The 19,041-nt window shown below is 43.1% G+C and overlaps 2 protein-coding genes across 10 annotated transcripts; one reads left to right on the top strand and one right to left on the bottom strand.

Annotated features, from left to right (window-relative positions):
* The first annotated feature begins 565 nt into the window (after positions 1 to 565).
* On the top strand, positions 566 to 7,647 carry prpf31 (PRP31 pre-mRNA processing factor 31 homolog (yeast)). Its single transcript, XM_083989985.1, has 14 exons — positions 566 to 710; positions 1,774 to 1,989; positions 2,083 to 2,143; positions 2,400 to 2,483; positions 2,586 to 2,683; positions 3,126 to 3,232; positions 3,417 to 3,586; positions 3,710 to 3,867; positions 3,973 to 4,062; positions 5,325 to 5,452; positions 5,828 to 5,900; positions 6,956 to 7,084; positions 7,184 to 7,282; positions 7,381 to 7,647. Exons 2-14 carry the CDS (start codon positions 1,774 to 1,776, stop codon positions 7,501 to 7,503), a joined length of 1,536 nt encoding a protein of 511 aa, XP_083846111.1. The 5' UTR covers positions 566 to 710; the 3' UTR covers positions 7,504 to 7,647.
* Positions 7,648 to 7,679: 32 nt separating this feature from the next.
* Positions 7,680 to 18,751, bottom strand: cnot3a (CCR4-NOT transcription complex, subunit 3a). Of its 9 annotated transcripts, none has more exons than XM_083989971.1 (18): positions 18,600 to 18,751; positions 17,883 to 17,953; positions 17,642 to 17,709; positions 17,471 to 17,545; positions 17,267 to 17,356; positions 17,022 to 17,150; positions 16,661 to 16,756; positions 16,327 to 16,546; positions 16,102 to 16,235; positions 15,172 to 15,228; positions 13,941 to 14,883; positions 13,727 to 13,832; positions 13,469 to 13,610; positions 12,607 to 12,715; positions 11,867 to 12,065; positions 10,677 to 10,809; positions 10,453 to 10,578; positions 7,680 to 9,669 (listed from the first exon to the last, which is right to left on the bottom strand). In XM_083989971.1, exons 2-18 carry the CDS (start codon positions 17,905 to 17,907, stop codon positions 9,571 to 9,573), a joined length of 2,751 nt encoding a protein of 916 aa, XP_083846097.1. In that variant the 5' UTR covers positions 17,908 to 17,953; positions 18,600 to 18,751; the 3' UTR covers positions 7,680 to 9,570. The 9 variants fall into 9 exon arrangements, with proteins under 9 accessions (XP_083846097.1, XP_083846100.1, XP_083846098.1 ...); XM_083989974.1 differs by having other exon boundaries at positions 12,616 to 12,715; XM_083989972.1 differs by having other exon boundaries at positions 13,953 to 14,883.
* Positions 18,752 to 19,041: the final 290 nt, after the last annotated feature.

Raw genomic sequence — 19,041 nt, 5'->3', positions numbered from 1 at the left:
ATGGGGCTGATACAGCCAGCCCACAACCTTAACAACACATGTTCCTATATTAGCACGTTTTCTCATGTGCACTTTAGTTTGGGAGTTGAGTCTTTGTCATTTGTTTTTGTTTTTTCATTCTGTTGTCGTTTTTAATTATTGTTTTGGGATTAGGTAATCTTGTTTACTCCCAGATAGATTTAATCCCAGTTTGTTTTTATATTGCTTGATGTAAATTCATTCATTTTTATACACTGAATTTATTTTGTCCTGGTGGCTGCCTTATATCTGGGTAGGATGAGGCCCACTGTTCATGTGTCTCAGACACCCCTATTATATGGGATGTAGGACAGAAACTCTCTCTCTTTTCACCCCCTGCTTTTGTTTTATTCTATTAATAATGATAAAAGTATTTATCAGCCCCTCCAGGAAAATAATAAATAATTCAATGCATAATCAGCCAAAGGAGCGCAATTTTTCAAAGACGCCGCACTTCCGCCGCAAGAATCGTCTATTTGGGTGGTTTTGACCCATAGAAGGTTTTGACGCCATTTCCCAGAAAGCCTTGCGGAGGTTTCACGTATTTAGTCTGCGACAAACTTTACGACACAACAGTTTCTTGTAGAGGCTGAGAAGGTAAAGTTTGTATAACGGGTCTTTCTATCCTTGAATAGAGGAACATAACGTTTCCAAAAGATATATTTTGTTTTGTCCGGTAGTCGATCCTCAAGGTAAGTGAAGTTAAGTTGCATAAAAGCAGCTTCACAACGTCCAACCAACGTTTGTGAATGCTAACTGGCTAACGCATGCTAACATAAACCAGTGCATGAACGTGACACACTCTGTTTTTGACCATTACAGCTGTACAGTCTTCCTCACCATGTGTTTAATCATGTTTAATGAGAATTGAGTAAAGTCGTATGAGGCCGAAAAGGGCCATTATATTCTGACTGTGTTAATGCTAACTCCAGCTATTAAGCTATGTGCGTGCACATTAATTTGACTACAGATTTTTTTTAAAGCTCCAATGAGGCAAATTAGAGGAGTAACACTCCCATTATTGATTGATATTTTTCTGCGTGTTCACTGGAATATATGTATGCGATGAAATAACAAAAATGTAAAGCAGTAAACACAGAGCGACGTCTTAAAGTCACTTGTTTTGTTAAAATTATGACCTCACATCACAGGTTATGGCTTCATTTTTGAGCAGTACAAACTTGTTTCTTGAACCATTGTAGATGTTGCAATCATGAGAGTATACAGTGTTTACATATAGTATAAAAACAATTGCATTTTCATTTATTTCTTTGATCATCTTTTTAGCAATTTAACCAGATATTCTATTAAAAAAATATATATAAACACATTCTGTTAGTGTTTGATATTTGCTAAATGTTGATCAAGTATTCATTTTCTATTGTCTACTGCTTTTATTGTTAAGAGGTAACCTTATAACACAGAACAATATTTTGGACCTAAAATATTTTGAACAAGGTGAACAGTGTTAATATAGTGTATATATATAACATTTTGTAACCAGTTGCAACAAATTGGTAATGTGTACAGGACAGTGCCTTTTCTTTCCACTGTGCAACAACATTAAGAAAAGAAAATGGTGCTACAGACCAAAAAGATGCTGTTCAATGCTCAGAAATGTTAGATGCTGTGTTTTGTTGCTGATTTTATATCAGTGCATTCTCTGAAAACTCCTGGTGTTTTTTGGGAGAGGAGCTTTAGCTCATCACGGGAGTTACCTCTATATGTCCTCACACTCTCTGGTGCTAATGGCAGATGTCTCTGGCGGACGAGCTCCTGGCCGATCTGGAGGAGGCTGGAGATGAGGGGGAGGACGGTCTTTATCCAGAGGGAGAGGAGGGTGAAAGCGATGGAGAGGCGAGCCAGGGAAGGACGGATGGAGGGCTGGAAGACATCCCAGAGGAGATGGAGGTGGACTACAGTAAAGCCGAGAGTGTTGCGTCCATTGCCAAGCTTCGCAATAGCAAACAGGTGAGTTTTGTCATATGAGGGCTTTACACAAGTTGATAGTTGGAATAATGTGCCAGCTCAAGCTATCCATTCATAACCATCTTATGTCTTTAGTTTTCAGAGATCACTGACAAAATCTCAGATTATATTGGAAAGCAGCGCAAGAACTCAGAGGGTGAGTGTAACCCTTTTCTTTTTCAGTGGCACATGTTTTGTCGTCCCTCCCTATAACATGTTTTACCTTGTAAAGGTCATATTTTATAACAAATTACGACCTTTACAATGTAAAACAAGTTATATACTAGGAATGATAAACTAATGACAAACTGTCTGTCTTACAGGCTCCTCACCTTAATTCAAGTTTAATGTTGAGTATGTATGGAATGATTTTTATTTATTTTATTTCTGTGTGTGTGTGTGTTTCCATTTAGTCTCAGGTCCAGTGGAATCCGACCCAGAATACAGACTGATCGTAGCAGCTAATAACCTCACAGTGGAGATTGACAATGAGCTGAGTGAGTTGGCAGTTCTTACTTTGTTTTTGTTTTTTTAATCATATCAAAGAGTTACAGATTTAGTTGTGGTCTGTATAACCTGCCTTTGTGCTTTATTTCCAGATATCATTCACAAGTTTACCAGGGATAAATATTCAAAGAGGTTTCCTGAACTCGAGTCGCTGGTGCCAGATTCTTTAGATTACATCCGCACAGTCAAGGTGAGATAAATTGTTCAGCTTGTACATCAAATTCCTGTTTTGAGAATAATAAACCTGCAAGTGACACCTTCATTTGCCTGTCTCGAGTTAGTAAGAAGAAAAAAATAGGGGTTATTTTATTGATGAATCCAGGGAAACGCATATATTAAATCTATAACAGATCAAATTTGAGCTAGTGTTATGTTAAAGACATTCTCCCATTTGCAAAGGTGTCAAAGTTAAAGGTTTGAAAACATAAATGTTGTCCCAAAGCTCAGCTGATGTGTAGGAACATTTTGGTCACAGCCTTCATCCGTTTGGGTGGGAGTGTGTGGGAATTCAACCATTGTTTTCCACCATGTTTTCACATGTAAAATCCCACAACTACTTCACCCTCAGTGTATGTAAGGACCATGTTCCTTTTTTTTTTAATGTGTTTCCTGATTTTGTGTCTTTTAATAAGGAACTGGGGAACAACCTGGAGAAATGCAAGAACAATGAAACTCTGCAGCAAATCCTCACCAACGCCACTATTATGGTTGTCAGCGTCACAGCCTCAACCACACAGGGGTGAGTCCTGTTCCACGTTAATCCAACTTAAATGAATTCATCTTCACTGTCTTCTACAGGTCAGCATCCTCACTCTCAGAACGGAGGGACACAGCTGCTGCTTTTCAATACTTCTGAGGATCATATGAGTCTCGACGAATGGGAACTGACAGGGTTAATTTTGCGTGTGTTTTCCTGGTTGTAGGTCACAGCTCAGTGAGGATGAACTGAGGCAACTGGAGGAAGCATGTGACATGGCCTTGGAGCTGAACCAGTCCAAACACAGGATATATGAATATGTGGAGTCCAGAATGTCGTTCATCGCCCCAAATCTGTCCATCATCGTTGGAGCGTCAACAGCTGCAAAGATCATGGGTGAGAGACGCCAAAAGATTCATGTGTTTTTTTTTTTTTATACACTTGAGGAGGCAGGATTGGAAACTGAGGTTACAACAATAGATGCTCTTTGTGATTCAAGCTCTCCCCCTCTCTCCTCAGGTATTGCTGGAGGTCTCACCAATCTCTCAAAGATGCCAGCATGTAACCTGATGCTGCTGGGAGCTCAGAGGAGAACCCTCTCCGGCTTCAGCAGCACATCACTGCTTCCTCACACCGGATTCATCTACCACTGTGATGTTGTGCAGTCGCTACCTCCTGTGAGCTATATATATATACGTATATATGTACATTAAAAAAAAAAGAACAATATGCATACCCGCAGTTTCTGTTATGTAACGGCTTCCTGCCATTTTCGCCTTCAGGATCTCAGGAGGAAAGCAGCTCGTCTGGTGGCTGCGAAGTGCACTTTGGCCGCCCGAGTCGACAGTTTCCATGAGAGTTCAGTCGGCAAGGTGACTGCCCAGAAAGAGCACATACATATTAATGCTGGAGGGCGGCAGGGCGGCAGTGGCTCAGGTGGTAGAGCGGGTCGTCCAATGATCAGAGGGTTGGCGGTTCGAATCCCGCTCTGTCCCGGTTGCTGCCGTAGTGTCCTTGGGCAAGACACCTTACCCACCTTGCTCCTGATGGGTCGTGGTTCGCGCCTTGCATGGCAGCGTCCGCCATCAGTGTGTGAATGTGTGTGTGAATGGGTGAATGCGATGTACTGTAAAGCGCTTTGGGTATCGTTTCAGGTATAGTAAAGCGCTATATAAATACAGACCATTTACCATTTACCATTTAATGCAGTATCTTTAATAAATAGTGTAAGGATACTAACAAGGGCTACAAAATAAATCTATTATACACACAGGCTCATGATTATCCTTGGATTCAAGTCAGGGAAACCCCAATTGAGCAGCTGCTGATCATTATCAGTTGATTTTCTATACAAATACCTGATTTATTTCATTCTAAGTATGAATGTTTCTACTCACCCACCACCTGAGGTTTTTCCTCTGATGTCTGCAGTTGAGAGAATCACTGCGGTGTAGTCCCACCTCGCACCTCCCATGTGACACGTGATGCAAGAGTTTACCTCTCTGCACTGTGCACCAGTCTAATGTTTAATTTGATTTTATAAATTATTGATTTATTTGTTAAATGTGAATGCAGCCTGTATCTGATATTTTTTTAAATTCCAATTACACAAATGAGTTAATGCTCAGACATTGTATTTTATTTATCAGTATTTTTTGCCCTGTTTGGTCTATTGAGTAGACTTATTCAGTCAGTTGTCCTTGGAAAAACTTACTTTTTCATCCTTTCTTCTTCTCTCTCTCTCTTGGGTTTGACCTGAGCAATGGAAAAGCGGAGTGTTGAGTGACTTTTGTGAACCTCTTTATCTAGTTAGGCTGCCGCCTGTTGGAGATCCCAGTGCACTACAACATTAAACAGATTTACCAACCACTAAACTAGCTGCTTAAACAAAACACAAAAAATGAATGTTATCAGCCGATCCCACTCAAAGAAAATCTATTGTGATGGCATCCCTTACAAATGTTATTGAATATTTAATTTCAGTGTCTTCTTACATACATGCATTTGAATGAGTGTATTAATACACTGCGGCCTACTGACACTGCAAATGATTCAAAATGTGTTTCACTTGCATCAGTTATGTAAAATCCTAATTCAGTTCTAACTTTTGTTTTAAAATCTTGTTTTTCCCCAGGTTGGCTACGATCTAAAGGAAGAGATTGAGAGGAAGTTTGATAAATGGCAGGAGCCTCCTCCAGTGAAGCAGGTCAAGCCACTGCCAGCCCCACTGGATGGACAGAGGAAGAAGAGAGGAGGGAGGAGGTATACAAGCTGTCAGCTACTTAAAAAACATTGATTGCCCTGCCAGACGGGCCATTATTTAGCGAAGAGAGTGCAGTAGGGAGTTACTGTGAGTACAAATGAATTAATTTGTGGATCCTTTCATCAAAAGTACATCTAAAATGCTTGATTGGAGGGAGGATACAGAGATTGAACTGCCCCACATTCATTTCCAGAACAAAATGAAATCAAACATTGTAACAACTGAACAGGGGGAAGCAAAACAAAGCACAAAGAGAGCAGCATGTGGGAAAGACAACAAGAGGGTTATATAACCGGCATAGCCAAGTTTAGAATACCACCGTCAACTAAATGTGTAAAAAATATCTTCTCCACTGCTCTTCTCCTTTTCACAAGGTATCGAAAGATGAAGGAGCGTCTTGGGCTGACTGAGATCAGGAAACATGCCAACAGGATGACTTTCGCAGAGGTCAGAAGATGTTTCCTCTTCTCCCCCCCTTAAAGTTTTATTTCTGTTTAACTCTGTGATATTTCAAGCAGCAATATTTAATACACTTTGATCACATTAGATGCCCACTCTGTCCAAGGAGGCTGGAGAGACACAGTTTGCTTAAAGCAGATATCAGTGGAATGTTTTTGTTAATATAAGTCCTAAATAGTCCTATTTTCCGTCAGCAATCACTTACATGAAGTATTTCAGCCTAAACACGAGTCTCTCCGTCACTCTGCTCTGCTGTAACCCGAGGAGAAAATTTTCCTTGTGGGATACAAGTGTTATCCAATGAGGAGAGAGAACGGCATGAAGGGCTGTGTGTGCAGCCAAGGGATGCGCGTGAATGTGGTGACGTAGCACGAGGACCAATTGATGCCTGACAAGGGCGGGGGCTGCTAACTCATGGTGCGTTCAAAGAAACTCGTACTTTGTGTTTTTCCTTCCTGTGAAGTCATACCAGTTCGATCTGGTACGAGTTCACGGGTCGGAAGTTACGAGTGGCCGTTATAGGGAACTTTCACAGACAACAGGATGGTAAAAACACGAGCTACGGGTTACCTGGAACGCTACCAAGTCGTAGTTGTGACTTGAAGCTGTAACTTACGGTTTCAAAAGCCTGCCTTGAACGCAGCATTAGCCGAAACGGCCGTGAAGCTGATATCTGCTTTAAATAATTCTGCTGAGAATCAGAATCGATGATTAAAATCTAATGTTTATGCTGAAGCCAGTGTGAACAAGCTGAGGTTTCTTTTCTTTTTTTTTCCCATGTCCTCATCACCTAAAAGACATTATATATCAGTGTCTTTATAACGGTTACTTTTGGTTTTTACTCTGAGGATACACTGAACTTTGAAACACTGCAGAGGTACAGTTGCTCTGCGTGTGAAAATAGACAACAGTCTATGTTGTTGATGGGTGCAACGAGATTAAGAGTTTTTTTTAAATCTGTTTTATGATTTTAAAAAAAAAATCTTACTTCATTCTTGACAAGAGAAGATAATGATCGGGTGATTTATTGTGTGTTATTGCAGATTGAAGACGATGCCTATCAGGAGGACCTGGGCTTCAGTCTGGGTCAGCTGGGGAAGAGCGGCAGTGGCCGCGTCAGGCAGGCTCAGGTCAACGAAGCCACCAAGGCCAGAATCTCCAAATCCCTCCAGGTGAACACACTCACTACGAGTCCGAACTCCACTTGAGGCATGCAACACAGTATTTCTCTTGATTTCTAATGTGTAATTTGTGTTTTTGTTAAACAACAGAGGACGCTGCAGAAGCAGAGCATGACGTACGGAGGAAAGTCAACAGTCAGAGATCGCTCTTCAGGAACCAGCTCCAGTGTAGCGTTCACTCCTCTACAGGTAACGACCAGTTAACATCCTCTTTTTATTTTATTGAACGTCCCCTGAGAACTGTGCAGGTTTATGTTGGCTAACGCCTGTTCTGCTCTCGTCGTCAGGGGCTGGAGATCGTGAACCCACAGGCTGCAGAGAAGAAGGTGGCTGAAGCCAACCAGAAGTATTTCTCTAATATGGCAGAGTTCCTGAAAGTCAAGAAGGAAACTAAGACAGACCAAGACTAACACACACGCGCACACACGGTCATGCTGCAAGCGGACAGTTGCACTCAAGGCTGCAGAGCTGTTAGTATATTTTCAAGTTTGTCTGACATTGTGCTTTGTCCTGTATTTTGCTTTTATTTTTCATTTTTGGCTTTTTGATTTTAATAAAATGTGAAAATAGATAAAGAGTCAAGTAGTTTTCTTCTTTTTTTCTTTGTTGTAACAGTTAAACTGATGTTCTTCATATTGATTTTCTATAAATCACAGCACACCCTTATATCCGTGGTGGACCCTTTTTTTTTTTTTTTTTAATTATTAAAGCCACCAGAACAAGTTAAAGCCAGGCTCATTTTAAGTTTTAACAATGTGAAATGTGTGCCTTGTAAGAAAGACAGGACTTTACACCACACATTGACTTGTAATTTCTTAAAAGTATTTATTGAAATTGTACAATCCTGTTATAACCCCGTTTTATGACATCTCCCATGCAGAACTGTGATGAGAAAAACTGTAAATGTCTGTAAATTCACATTTTTAGCAATTTCTTAACTGACCTTCCCTTTCTGAAAACCTTAAAAGCCCCCAAAAATAGAATCTATAAAAGGCAAATCTCTCATAACTTTGCTGTATTTTTCCTTTTTTCACATCTCCACAACCCCCTCCCCCCCAAAAAAGCCTGAAAACTAATCACACACAACATAAAATTTTGTAATGCGGTACAGATCGGACGTTTTCATGGCTGCTTGAATGGAAAAATCTTAAGTTAAACACTTTCCCCATTCAAACTGCCAAGAAAAGGTGGGATCTGCCCCACACCAGATCCAGGACCAGATTAAATCTTATTGTTCTTCAGGGTAGCACATGAACAACCACGGCAGACGAGACACATCCTACTCGACCCATGAGTTAAATCTACCACCAGAATTTTAGGATTTGTTTTCACTCTACATGTAAACAAGTTTGTCAGTGCACATTCACTGTATAGGGGTTTTCACTTAAAATATCTGGTGGTAAATCGAACAATGGGTTTTAGGAAGAAGTAACATCAACAGAATAGAATAAAACCTTAACTAAAGGTGGGAAGTTGACTCAAACCAAACTCAGATTTATTATCTAAGGTGTAATTAAGAGGTGATTTGGGTACAGGTACATTCACTACGCTCAGCGTGGCGTTTTGCATTGAGAATGTTGACAATTCCTCAATGGTGTAAGAATCAAACATCAAGTAGATTAAATGTCTCAAACCCTATTTTAAAGATTTATTTTACAGATTTATTTAATTTGTCACAAACATGAATGTGCCATAATAATGCATTTTCTTTGACAGGTTAACTTAAAAACATTTTATTTGTAAAGAGAGGGAGTCAGAGACCAGTTCAATTGCATAGCAATTTAATCCATGTCCAATAAGGACTCTTTCCCTGTCACAGGGAGAGGCCCTGTGGTCACTCTCAATCAGCGTTTTAAATCGACCAAGACAATATCAATAAAACTATTGATAACCGCTCACTATCTCTAATAGTGACCATATTCAACAGGCATCGTAGGGTCTTAAAAGAAGCCGTTCCTACACACCATGACTAAATGTCCACTGTACGTCCCCATTTTAAACCACCAATTTACAGTAAATACAAGATGGGCAGTTTACTTAACAATCAAATCCAGGGTTTGTTTTGTGTCAAGTCAAAGGCTTCCAGGCTCATGTTGGGAAATTGGTGGTACAGAGAATCTTGTTGAAAAGGAAAAAGAAAAAAACATGAGAAACATGCATGGGGTAGGCTTTCCTAATGCCACATACTGAGTGTGCACACAGACAGGCACAAACGCAGATCTCTAGTGAGAACCCTCCCAGCTCGTGCAGCGCCACGCATCTGATCAGGCCCATGGGGCGTTTTTACTCAAAAGCAAAGCGCTACACGAGGAGCAAGGGCTTCACGTGGAGATGCAGCCTATACAGACACCAGTCTCCATTGCAGGAGAGGGTTTCTACTACACATCACAATCTCTATCCACAGTTTGGAGTTCAGTCTCGGAATGTCAACAGCAGCACGTTTTGTCTCTCTCTGTCCTTTCGTGTCCCTCCCTCTGTCACTGCAGGTCTCGGTCTTCAAGGTACCTATACTCAAAGGTGAACCCCTCCTTCTTCCTCTGGCCCCACTTCTCATAGTCAAAGTAAATGTAAGTGCCCTGGAGGAACAGCAGAGCGGACAGAACAATCATTAATAATCCAAACCGCCATACAACAAACAGACTGGCTTAAAGGGATAGTTCAACATTTTGGCAAATTGGCCCATTGCCATAATCGCTATAGTCATAGCAGTAGGTTCATTACCTTTAATTGTAGGTGTAAGCTATTTTCAGTACGGCGGAGCGCAGCAGCTGGCTGCTCAGAGCTACGCTATGGAGGCTAAGGGAATTTCTTGGTTTCCCTCATTAAACTCATCAAATTCAACATCCCAAAACTCCACAGCGCTTTTGTAGACAAGTTGTGACCTGCACAACCACCACGCTATGAGATAATGATGGAACGATACGAAACGGAGCCGTTTTCGAGGTAAATACAGGGTAAATACGGAGACTGCTTGCTGAAAAACTGTCCCTGAACGCAACGCGCATCAGCGGTTTTGTATGAATTTACCTCGAAAACGGCTCCGTTTCGTATCGTTCCGTCATTATCTCATAGCGTGGTGGTTGTGCAGCTCACAACTTGTCTACAAAAGCGCTGTGGAGTTTTGGGATTTTGTATTTGATGAGTTTGATGAGGGAAACCAAGAAATTCCCTTAGCCTCCATAGCGTAGCTCTGAGCAGCCTGCTGCTGAGCTCCGCTGTACTAAAAATAGCTTACACCTACAATTAAAGGTAACAAACCTACTGCTATGACTATAGCAATTATGGCAATGGGCCAATTTGCCAAATTGTTGAACTATCCCTTTAAGGTTGTGTGGAAATGAACGGCGGTGAGGGCGTACCTGTTCAAACTCGTCAGTGATAGTCTTGGGCTCCTCGTGCCTCTGGAACCACATCATGTACTTGGTGTGAAACCTCCATGACTGTTTCTTCAGAGCCTTGGCAGACAGATACTGAGCCTTGGTGCCCTGAGAGAAGGAGGTCAGAGAAGCCATTAAACTTTCAAGCAACACTTTAATACTTCACAGAGACGAAAAGAGTAAATATAGAGTGGGTGCATGTTTACCTCCAGGTAGTAGAAGATGAAAAAGAGCGTTTCTGTGGACAGTCTCTGGTAAAACTCTATGGAGTCAGAGTGGTGCGGTGGTATCTGATGGTGGAATGGCAAAGTGGGGCATGGGTTCCTCATCAGGTATTGCCTTTAGGAACAGGAGCAGGGACAGTTACACATCCACAACAACATACAATAGGTCACGGCATGTTTTTAGCAACCGATACTCTAACAGGTGTGAGGCTGTGCATTTGTCGGGGACTATTTTCAGTCACAGATCTGATGTGCTAGTAAGTAAATACAGCAACAGGATGTTGTGTGTGGGACCGACTATAAATATGTTGCCATGGCATTGTGTGTGTTCATTTCAAAGCATGTCACTGATGTGGAGTAAGTTGGATGAGGCTTTTGGAAACGGTACCAATACTTAATACAATAGTAATATGATTTATTAAAGCAGAAGTAAGCGATCCGGTCGTTTTGGCTAACTTCTTGTCAGCCGATGGAGTTAGCAGTCCCCGCCCTCGTCCCTACGTCACCACATTCAGGCGCATCCCTTGGCTGCACACACAGAGATGTGTCGTTCTCTCTCCTCATTGGATAAAGGTTGTAGGATACAAGGAAAGTTTTCTCCTCGGCTTACAGCAGAGCAGAGTGACTGACAGACCCGTGTTTCAGACCAAACACTCTATATAAGTGATTGCTGTCGGAAGATATAACTACTTAAGACTTATATTAACACAAACATTCCGCTTACTTCTGCTTCAACAGCTGATTTTTGTCTTTTAATGTGCTTTGATGGCAATAGGTGAAATCAGCAAAGAAAAAAGGGAATATCCGCACACTGAATTAAAGCTCCCATTTATTGGATGGCCTACTTGCTTAGGTAAGCTCCCATTTATTGGATAGCCTACTTGCTTAGGTAAGCAAGTAGGCTATCCAATAAATGGGAGCTTTAATTCAGTGTGCGGATATTCCCTTTTTTCTTTGCAATTATCCTGACTGTCCGGCACCTGGCCTAAAATAGGCATTGGATGTGCGCACAACCACCCTGCTTTTTCAGTAGGTGAAATCAGACCTGTTCTTTAAACAGATATACAGACCATAAAAGAGACTTTTCGTTGTCATGATTTCAAGCCAATTTAAGTCACATCTTTATTTGTCCTCAGTGGTAAAACCGTGTCTGAGATGTGTAATAATGTTACCTGATCCTCTCAGAGTCGGAAGGGTGTGGCATGTGTGTCCATGCAGACTCCTGCATGGCCTGCTGGTAGAGCTGGTCTTTGGGTAGAGGGGTGGGCCCCAGTGGACAGACCCCGAGCGATGGGGGGATGCTGACTTCCGATACGGACGGCTGAGGGGCGGCAGGTGTGCCAGGCGCCGCAGATGAACTAGAGAAGATGTCTGCAGGACGAGTACAGAGTGAAGAATAGTGTCAGTTACGCCAACAAAGACCACAGCACCACATCATACTCATTTTCCATCTCTTCTTGATTAAGTAAATCTTTTGTGCTACGACTTCTTTTTTCAGTCATTTTCCACTTGTAAATATTTGTTTGTTCAAAAGAAACTGATCAATAATTGAGTCAATAAAAATTTAAATAAATAAATAACACAAATGTTGAACCAAAGGTGAAGACTATGACTTAAATATGCTCACAATCCCTGACAGGGCTCTTCCTACACACAAAAAATCAATAAGAATAATGATGTAACACAGAAATGGAACCAACTGTATTTGAAATCTGGCAATAACCAGCTGAAGAAACTTGAAATCGGCGTCTGTGAGTTGGCCGACTGGTTAATAGTAGTAAACAGGACTAGGAGTAAATGCACTTCCTTCTCAGTAACTGGTAAGTGCACAGCACACAGTGACAGAAGGTTCACTGTGTGAAAGTAAAAGCTGATTAAACCTCAGTAAATCAACGTAGAAACAATGCCTGACCGTTCCGACCTCTGTCTGTCAGGTGCAGGCTGGGAATCTCTCCATCCAGGCTCGACCCCAGCGCTGCTCTCTCAGCCATCGCCTTCAGAGAACTGAGAGGCTCGGGAGCCTATGAGGAGGAAAACAACATTTAGATTAGGTCAAATTTAAGTTGGAAGGGAATATCAGTGCAGAGAAATCAATCAAAAGGGTCAGAGAAGACTTCACGCAACCCTGGTTATCACCAAAAACCTGCACTGAAGACATAGCTGCTCTATTACTGAAGCAAACTTGTGAATGCATCCGAAACGAAGCATTTTCCATCACAGTTACTGTCGGCCTGCAGACTGCCTGAGCTTTAGATTTGACACAGTCCTATGCTGTCTGTTTCCTGCTGTTTGCAGTGAAGAAAGTATTAATTCTTTATGTTTTTAAAAATGACATGACACGATTTCTGTCATAATGTGCCACTAGGTACATGGTGTCTTCTTTGTTTGATATAAATGTGGCCCAGGTTTGTGTGCACCCTGGGATCTAAGGATATTAACATTCTCCTGTGATGTACCAAACAAAACTAAGTGAAAAACTGTGTGTGCCATCTTAATGATCTGCTACTTCATGGGTGTTCCTCTCAGTAGTACGAGGGCAGATACTCCAAGATAATTAAGTTGACAAAGCTTTTATATACCACACATAATCTTAACAAGTTGTGTTTCACTGCCAGTGCAGTAGGTTTAAGAGCCACACCTGACAGTAACCTCGCTGGTTTTCACAGCAAATTCTGGCCTTCGCAATTAGACAATTAAAGCCTCTGACAAAGGTCTATGACTAAGGCTCGATGTCAGTGGACGTGTCCTGACGCAGCCACGCCGGCTCGACTCACCTTGAGGCCCTCGGAGGCCTGTGTGTAGGAGTGGGGCCCGTTGAGAAGACTCCCTCCTCCAGGTGTGCTGTCTGAGAATGAGGGGGACGGAGAGCTGGGAGGCAGCGTGATGGAGCTGATTAAACTGGGACCGTTGTCCATCCTGCACCAGGTACAGTGGGAACAATGGTTAGTTCGATCATGTTTTTTTTTTTTTTTTTTTTTAAAGAAGAACAAGAAGAAACATCAGGTTTCAGAAGCAGATGTTGAATAACTTACGGCTGACTGGTTGAGGAACTGAGAGATGAGGGTTGGCTGCTCTGTGACTGGCTCGGTGTGCTTAGAGCTGATTCTGTGGAGCTCTCTGCTACGACAGCACTGTAACCTGGGGGGGGGGGGGGGCAGGTGACAGGGAAATATTAGAAAAGCCACTACACGAAGAGAGGACAATGTTGACTTTAACAGAAAGTATCCAAATAAGGCTGAGCATTACAATTTAACGTACTTGTGCTTCCATTTTGCTTCAGTCCGCTGGGTGGTCTGGCAGGAGCAGCGTTCACCCCTACTCCTCCGACCACACCGACGTTCCCTCCGTTTCCTCCCATCATGCCGACTACGCCGGAGGTAGTGCTGACAGAACTCGGGGGCACCTGCGAGGCGCCGGGGGCAACGCTCTGCCCGGGGACCAGACCCAGGATGCTCCCGCTGAGGGAGGTGTGGGCCGGGCTGGAGCCGAGTAGGCCGAGCCCGGTCCCCGCCCCGTTGGTGGTGACTCCACTGGAGCCAGAGGTGGGGATGGAAGTGCTGCTCTCCACTGAAATGGCGGACTGGGTGGTGCTGCTCAGACCCAAGCCTCCCGATGCTGCTGCCTGAGCGTAAGGGGCCGGCGTGGAGCCCGATAGGAGCCCCGCCATTGTGTTTAGAGGTGAGGGGTGGCCGACGAGCCCTAAACCAGACATCTGGTTGGCACTACTGGTCCCCGTCAGGCCAACTTTGCTCAACCCCAGCCCTAGCCCGAGTCCCAAACTGGATGCTGGGCTGGGCCCGGATGTGGGCTGAGACTGAGAGTTGGGAGCTGATGAACTGGGCGTGCTGGGTGCGAGTAGAGAGGGGGCAGTGGAGGCTGGGAGTAAGGGGTTGCTGGGTGGGCTGGGGGTGTTGTTTGAGGGGACAGAGGGTTTTGTCTGAGTTGGCTGCTGTTGCTGTTGCTGTTGTTGCTGCGGTTGGATTGGTGGCTGAGGTTGTTGCTGCTGTGGTTGCGCAGGTTGATGCTGATGTTGCTGCACCGCGCTGCTGAAGCTTCCTATTAGACTGCTGCTCGTGGGGACAGGGACGACGCTTGCCATGGACCCGAGGGAAGAAGACGAGGAGGACCCGGAGGTGGTGGAGGAAGAGAAGGAAGAAAGCAAGGATGGGGTGCCATTCTTCACAGGTGACTGAAAATGACAGAGCACCAGGAAGAGGCCGTGTCAGACAAGACCGTGCAATAAAACGTCAACTACAACTGTACAGAGTATGCTGTAACTATGGAGGGAAGAATATGCAGGAGATGATACAAACTAGATCAGAAGTCTCCAACCGTGGTCCCACAGAGAAAACGTGTTCCGCTTCAGTGTCTGAGAGGCCAAAACCCTTCAGCCACCGTGACTCGTCAGGACCAAGGGTGAAGAGCGCTGCACTAAACTGTTTTGTCTACTGACATAGCACAGATGAGAACCTCTCACCTGACTAACTTCACTGTCCGTCGACCGTCCCCTTTTCTTATCGTCCTCTGAGTTCTCCTATAGGAGGAGATACCTTGATGTGACATTCCACCTCATGAAACATTGATTCAGCAACACAATGGGGCATATAGAAGGGTTAACTTAATGCTAACTTAAAGGGACATTGCAACATTTTTTGGCAAATTCGCCATAATTCCAGCAGCTAATGGGAGTCTTTAATAAACATAAACATAATTATTACCATAATCCCTATAGTCTTAGGAGTAGGTTCGTTACCTTTAATTGTCGGTGCAAGCTGTTTTGAGATCAGTGGAGCAGAGACGCAGGCGCATGGTATTTCCACATGTCCCTCATCAAACTAAATACACAATCCAACAACTCCAAAACACTGTTGTTGTGACCTGCACATTCGACAAGCTATGAAATAATAACGTATAATTATGTAACATTACGACACATAAAGCAAATACTTGGAACTACTTGCGCTTTTTAAGTCACTCTGCCGAGCAGCCGTGTCGGGAATGTTGTTCCAGCTACGCATTTGCCTCGAGAACAACTCTGTCTTGTAATGTTAAATTATTATTTCATAGCGTGGCGAATGTGCAAGTCACAACTTGTCCACGAGAGTGTTTTGGAGTTGGATTGTGTATTTGAGGAGTTTGATGAGGGAAAGGCGGAAATACCACGCGCTCTGTGCAAAGCTCACGTCTCTGCCCCGTCCATCTAAAAACACCTTGCTCCAACAATTAAAGTTAATGAACCTAAGACTATACTAGTGATTATGGCAATAGGCAAATTTGCCAAAATGTTGAAATATCCATTTAAGAGAGGGAATATGTGCAAAATTGTATCAGAAATGTATGTTTTCTACCCAGCATCCCTTTAACATCCTCACCCGCAAGCTTTAATGGTACAAAGACGAGAACTTACAGCAGTGCATGTGGCCGGGGATGGAGGGATGGGTGAGGAGGAGGTGGTGGAGGTGGGAGTGCTGCTGGAGTGGAGATACATCTCATCTTCCACATTTCCTTGACCTGATGGAGAGGTCGCAACTAACGCTGCAGCTACGAGTAAATCATGAGACATGAAAAGAAAGTGTGAAACACTGTCATCATATCATAACATCGTCCTAACGCACCGCGGTGCTCTACTCACGGATGTCTTCCAGGTCTAAGTCATCATACAGGAACTCGTTCTCCTCGAAGTCCGGGTCTTGGGACGAGTCGATGTAGTATTCAACATCATCCTTGATCTTCTGGATTGAATCCACTGGCACAGAGTCGTTGTCCAGCATTCGTAAAATGGTCTCCAACATTCGGATGTGGAATCGATGCCTCTCAATCAATCGCTTGAGCTCTTCAATTCGGTCCTGCTTCTTCAAGACAGAAAGATAGATATGAGGTTTATGATTAGCATGTTAGTAGAGCTTTTACAACACTGCAATACATTGGATATGGGCAGGAAAAAAAATAGTTATGGGAGGACTTACATCTTTGTCGCCCTTCTTCTTTCGTGTCTGAACTGAGAGCGATTCCACCTCGCTTTCAAACTGATCCACCTGCATATTTAGAGTGTCTATCGTATTCTGCAGGTGAGGAAAAGACCAGAAAAACAGGATGTTAATGGATTTTTCAAAATGTAATCCTATAACAGAATCTTAATCAAACTGCTTTATTCAGTCAATCCCCACTGACAAATTCTTCATTGTTTATTTGACTAATTCCTTCAATAACAGTATTTGTTTTGTTTTCAAAATCTAGATGTGGGTGCTTTTTCTTTGCTTTTGGCACAACGTATCTTCAGGCAACCAAATGCATAACAAGGTGAGGTGAGGATGGATGGTGTATTACCGTTAGCCACTGCCCCGTTTCCTCCTTTTCCCTCTGAGCTGGATCCACCTTCTGAGCGAGCCCCAAACCTTCTTTAGAGTAGGCTTTTGTTTTTGTTTCACGTTCCACCACCTTGAACCGCTCCATTTGCTAAGACAGGAAAAATCACATAAGCCTTGTTTAGTTGCTTGTGTTCGTGCAAAGTTATATTTTGCCTAAAACCAAAAAATTATTCTATAGAAATAGAAGGAGACAAGGAGCCACACCGTCTCTATAAGTTTGCGGTTCTCGACTAGCTGCCGTTTGTCTTTGATCTCGTTCGAGGCCACCCATGTTTTTATCTGATCTCTCAATCGCTGGGAAGAGCACAGACAGTGAGAACATTAAAACACATTTCCTATTTCTTAAAACACACCCTACTGATCAAGAGTGCAGATGCATAAAAATGTGTGTTTGCCGACTTGTCTTACCTGTAGCTTTTTAATCTCTTTCTTGAGGTCAGCCTCATATTTTTCCTTCTGATTTGCATTTGCTGCATTGTGGAGCTAAAATGTTTGCATTGAAGTGAAATAATATAGTTAATCTGGCAGCAGTTTTTGAAATAGCTCATCAAACACGTGCAAGAAGTGAACACACTTTACCTTTTGCCAGATATCTTCAAACTGTTCTACACCTTCAGCTACTTTTTTCAAACATCTGTCGATCTCACCTGTGGAGATAGGAGATGTGATCCAACATCACTGTATACAGATCTGTGCCAAACGTGTAAACTTGTAGGAGGAATGAACAAACTTGTAGATAAAGTCGGTCTGAGTCTGTGTGCAAGATGCCAGAGAGATGGATCCGGAGCAGCATTACTGACAGCTTCACCAACAGTCTTACCTTGAAGTTTTCTCTTGTCAGCCATGGCTCTGACTACGACAATGTCCACATTCCGTCTGTCACAGAGTCAGCTGGGTGGAGAAAACAATGCGTGTATCAAAGATAATTCACACAGTATACACATCTCTGCAACAGAGCCATCAGTACTTCGGCATCTAGACAGGGGAACTGACGTTAACTCCAGCTAGCTGGCCGGTTTCCGTTAGCTGCACAGATAGTAACGGGATTTCAACACATTTTCCAACAACAAACTCCATGTGGCCGCTTGTCTATCGTTGCATTTCCCGTGGCCGCAGCAGATATTGCTAATGTTACCGATACAACTGACATGGTTGTCAGCTAAAATTAGCCACCTAGCCAGTCGCTAACGCTACTGGGCTAACATTAATACGAGCCAGTTGCTTAGCTCATGCACCTCGCTCGGTTTCTCACCAGCCTGTATGAAAACATGTAGCGCGGAGCGTGTTGATGGTTGGACTTCATATTCATGCATCACAGCTCTGGGACCCGGGAGAGCTTATATATGGTGGTTTAACGTTGTGAAAGTCACAATATATCTGAATCCGTTCAAATCGTTAACCTGCTAGCTAATGTGGCTAACTGTCTGGCTAGCTAATGTATAAAATGCTAGCTAGCAGCTTAGCTAGCCAATTTTAGGAAAAAAGGGAAACTGGGTCAACCCGAGCATCTAGATTTATACTTGATTACGACATTTACCTAGGGTATGGACTTTCGTTTGTCTTTTTTCAAATACAGCCAGAACTAATTCCAGAAAGTCTTCTTTACTTCCAAATTGTGTTTTCTTTTCGACAAGCTCGATCACTGTAATATAGTTGAAGATGGACGGTAGCTAAAATCCCACCTCCGCGTTTGGAGCCCGCCCTAAATCCAATCCTCGAGATCTGATTGGACGGAACTCACGCTTGTCACCGAGACGCATCCGCTGGAATGGAGAGCAGCCATTGGCTCAGCGGTGTGATGCAGTTTGATTGACACAAAACCAAAACTGCATCTGCTCTGGAGCCACACATTTACCATCCAGATGTTCAGCAGCAACCCACGCGGTCAATAACATTTATATACTCCTAACCGCACAGTGTGGATATTGCTAGATATTTACTAAGACAGATGTTGACTTATTTGATCAATCATGGTGACA

The sequence above is a fragment of the Trachurus trachurus genome (assembly GCF_905171665.1).
Source record: "Trachurus trachurus genome assembly, chromosome: 16".
Classification (NCBI taxonomy): Eukaryota; Metazoa; Chordata; class Actinopteri; order Carangiformes; family Carangidae; genus Trachurus; species Trachurus trachurus.
The sequence above is the reverse complement of the archived record's forward strand: the minus strand, read 5'-3'. Positions and strand labels throughout refer to the sequence as shown.

Excerpts from the sequence above, each read along its gene's own strand:
- prpf31 (XM_083989985.1), top strand. The coding sequence starts at position 1,774 with ATGTCTCTGGCGGACGAGCTCCTGGCCGATCTGGAGGAGGCTGGAGAT. Across the intron at positions 1,990-2,082 it reads AGCTTCGCAATAGCAAACAG|TTTTCAGAGATCACTGACAA; the intron begins GTGAGTTTTGTC and ends TTATGTCTTTAG. Across the intron at positions 7,085-7,183 it reads GAATCTCCAAATCCCTCCAG|AGGACGCTGCAGAAGCAGAG; the intron begins GTGAACACACTC and ends GTTAAACAACAG.
- cnot3a (XM_083989966.1), bottom strand. The coding sequence starts at position 17,907 with ATGGCTGACAAGAGAAAACTTCAAGGTAAGACTGTTGGTGAAGCTGTC. Across the intron at positions 14,884-15,171 it reads CGGACAGTGAAGTTAGTCAG|TCACCTGTGAAGAATGGCAC; the intron begins GTGAGAGGTTCT and ends TGTCATTTTCAG. Across the intron at positions 9,670-10,452 it reads TCACTGACGAGTTTGAACAG|GGCACTTACATTTACTTTGA; the intron begins GTACGCCCTCAC and ends CTGTTCCTCCAG.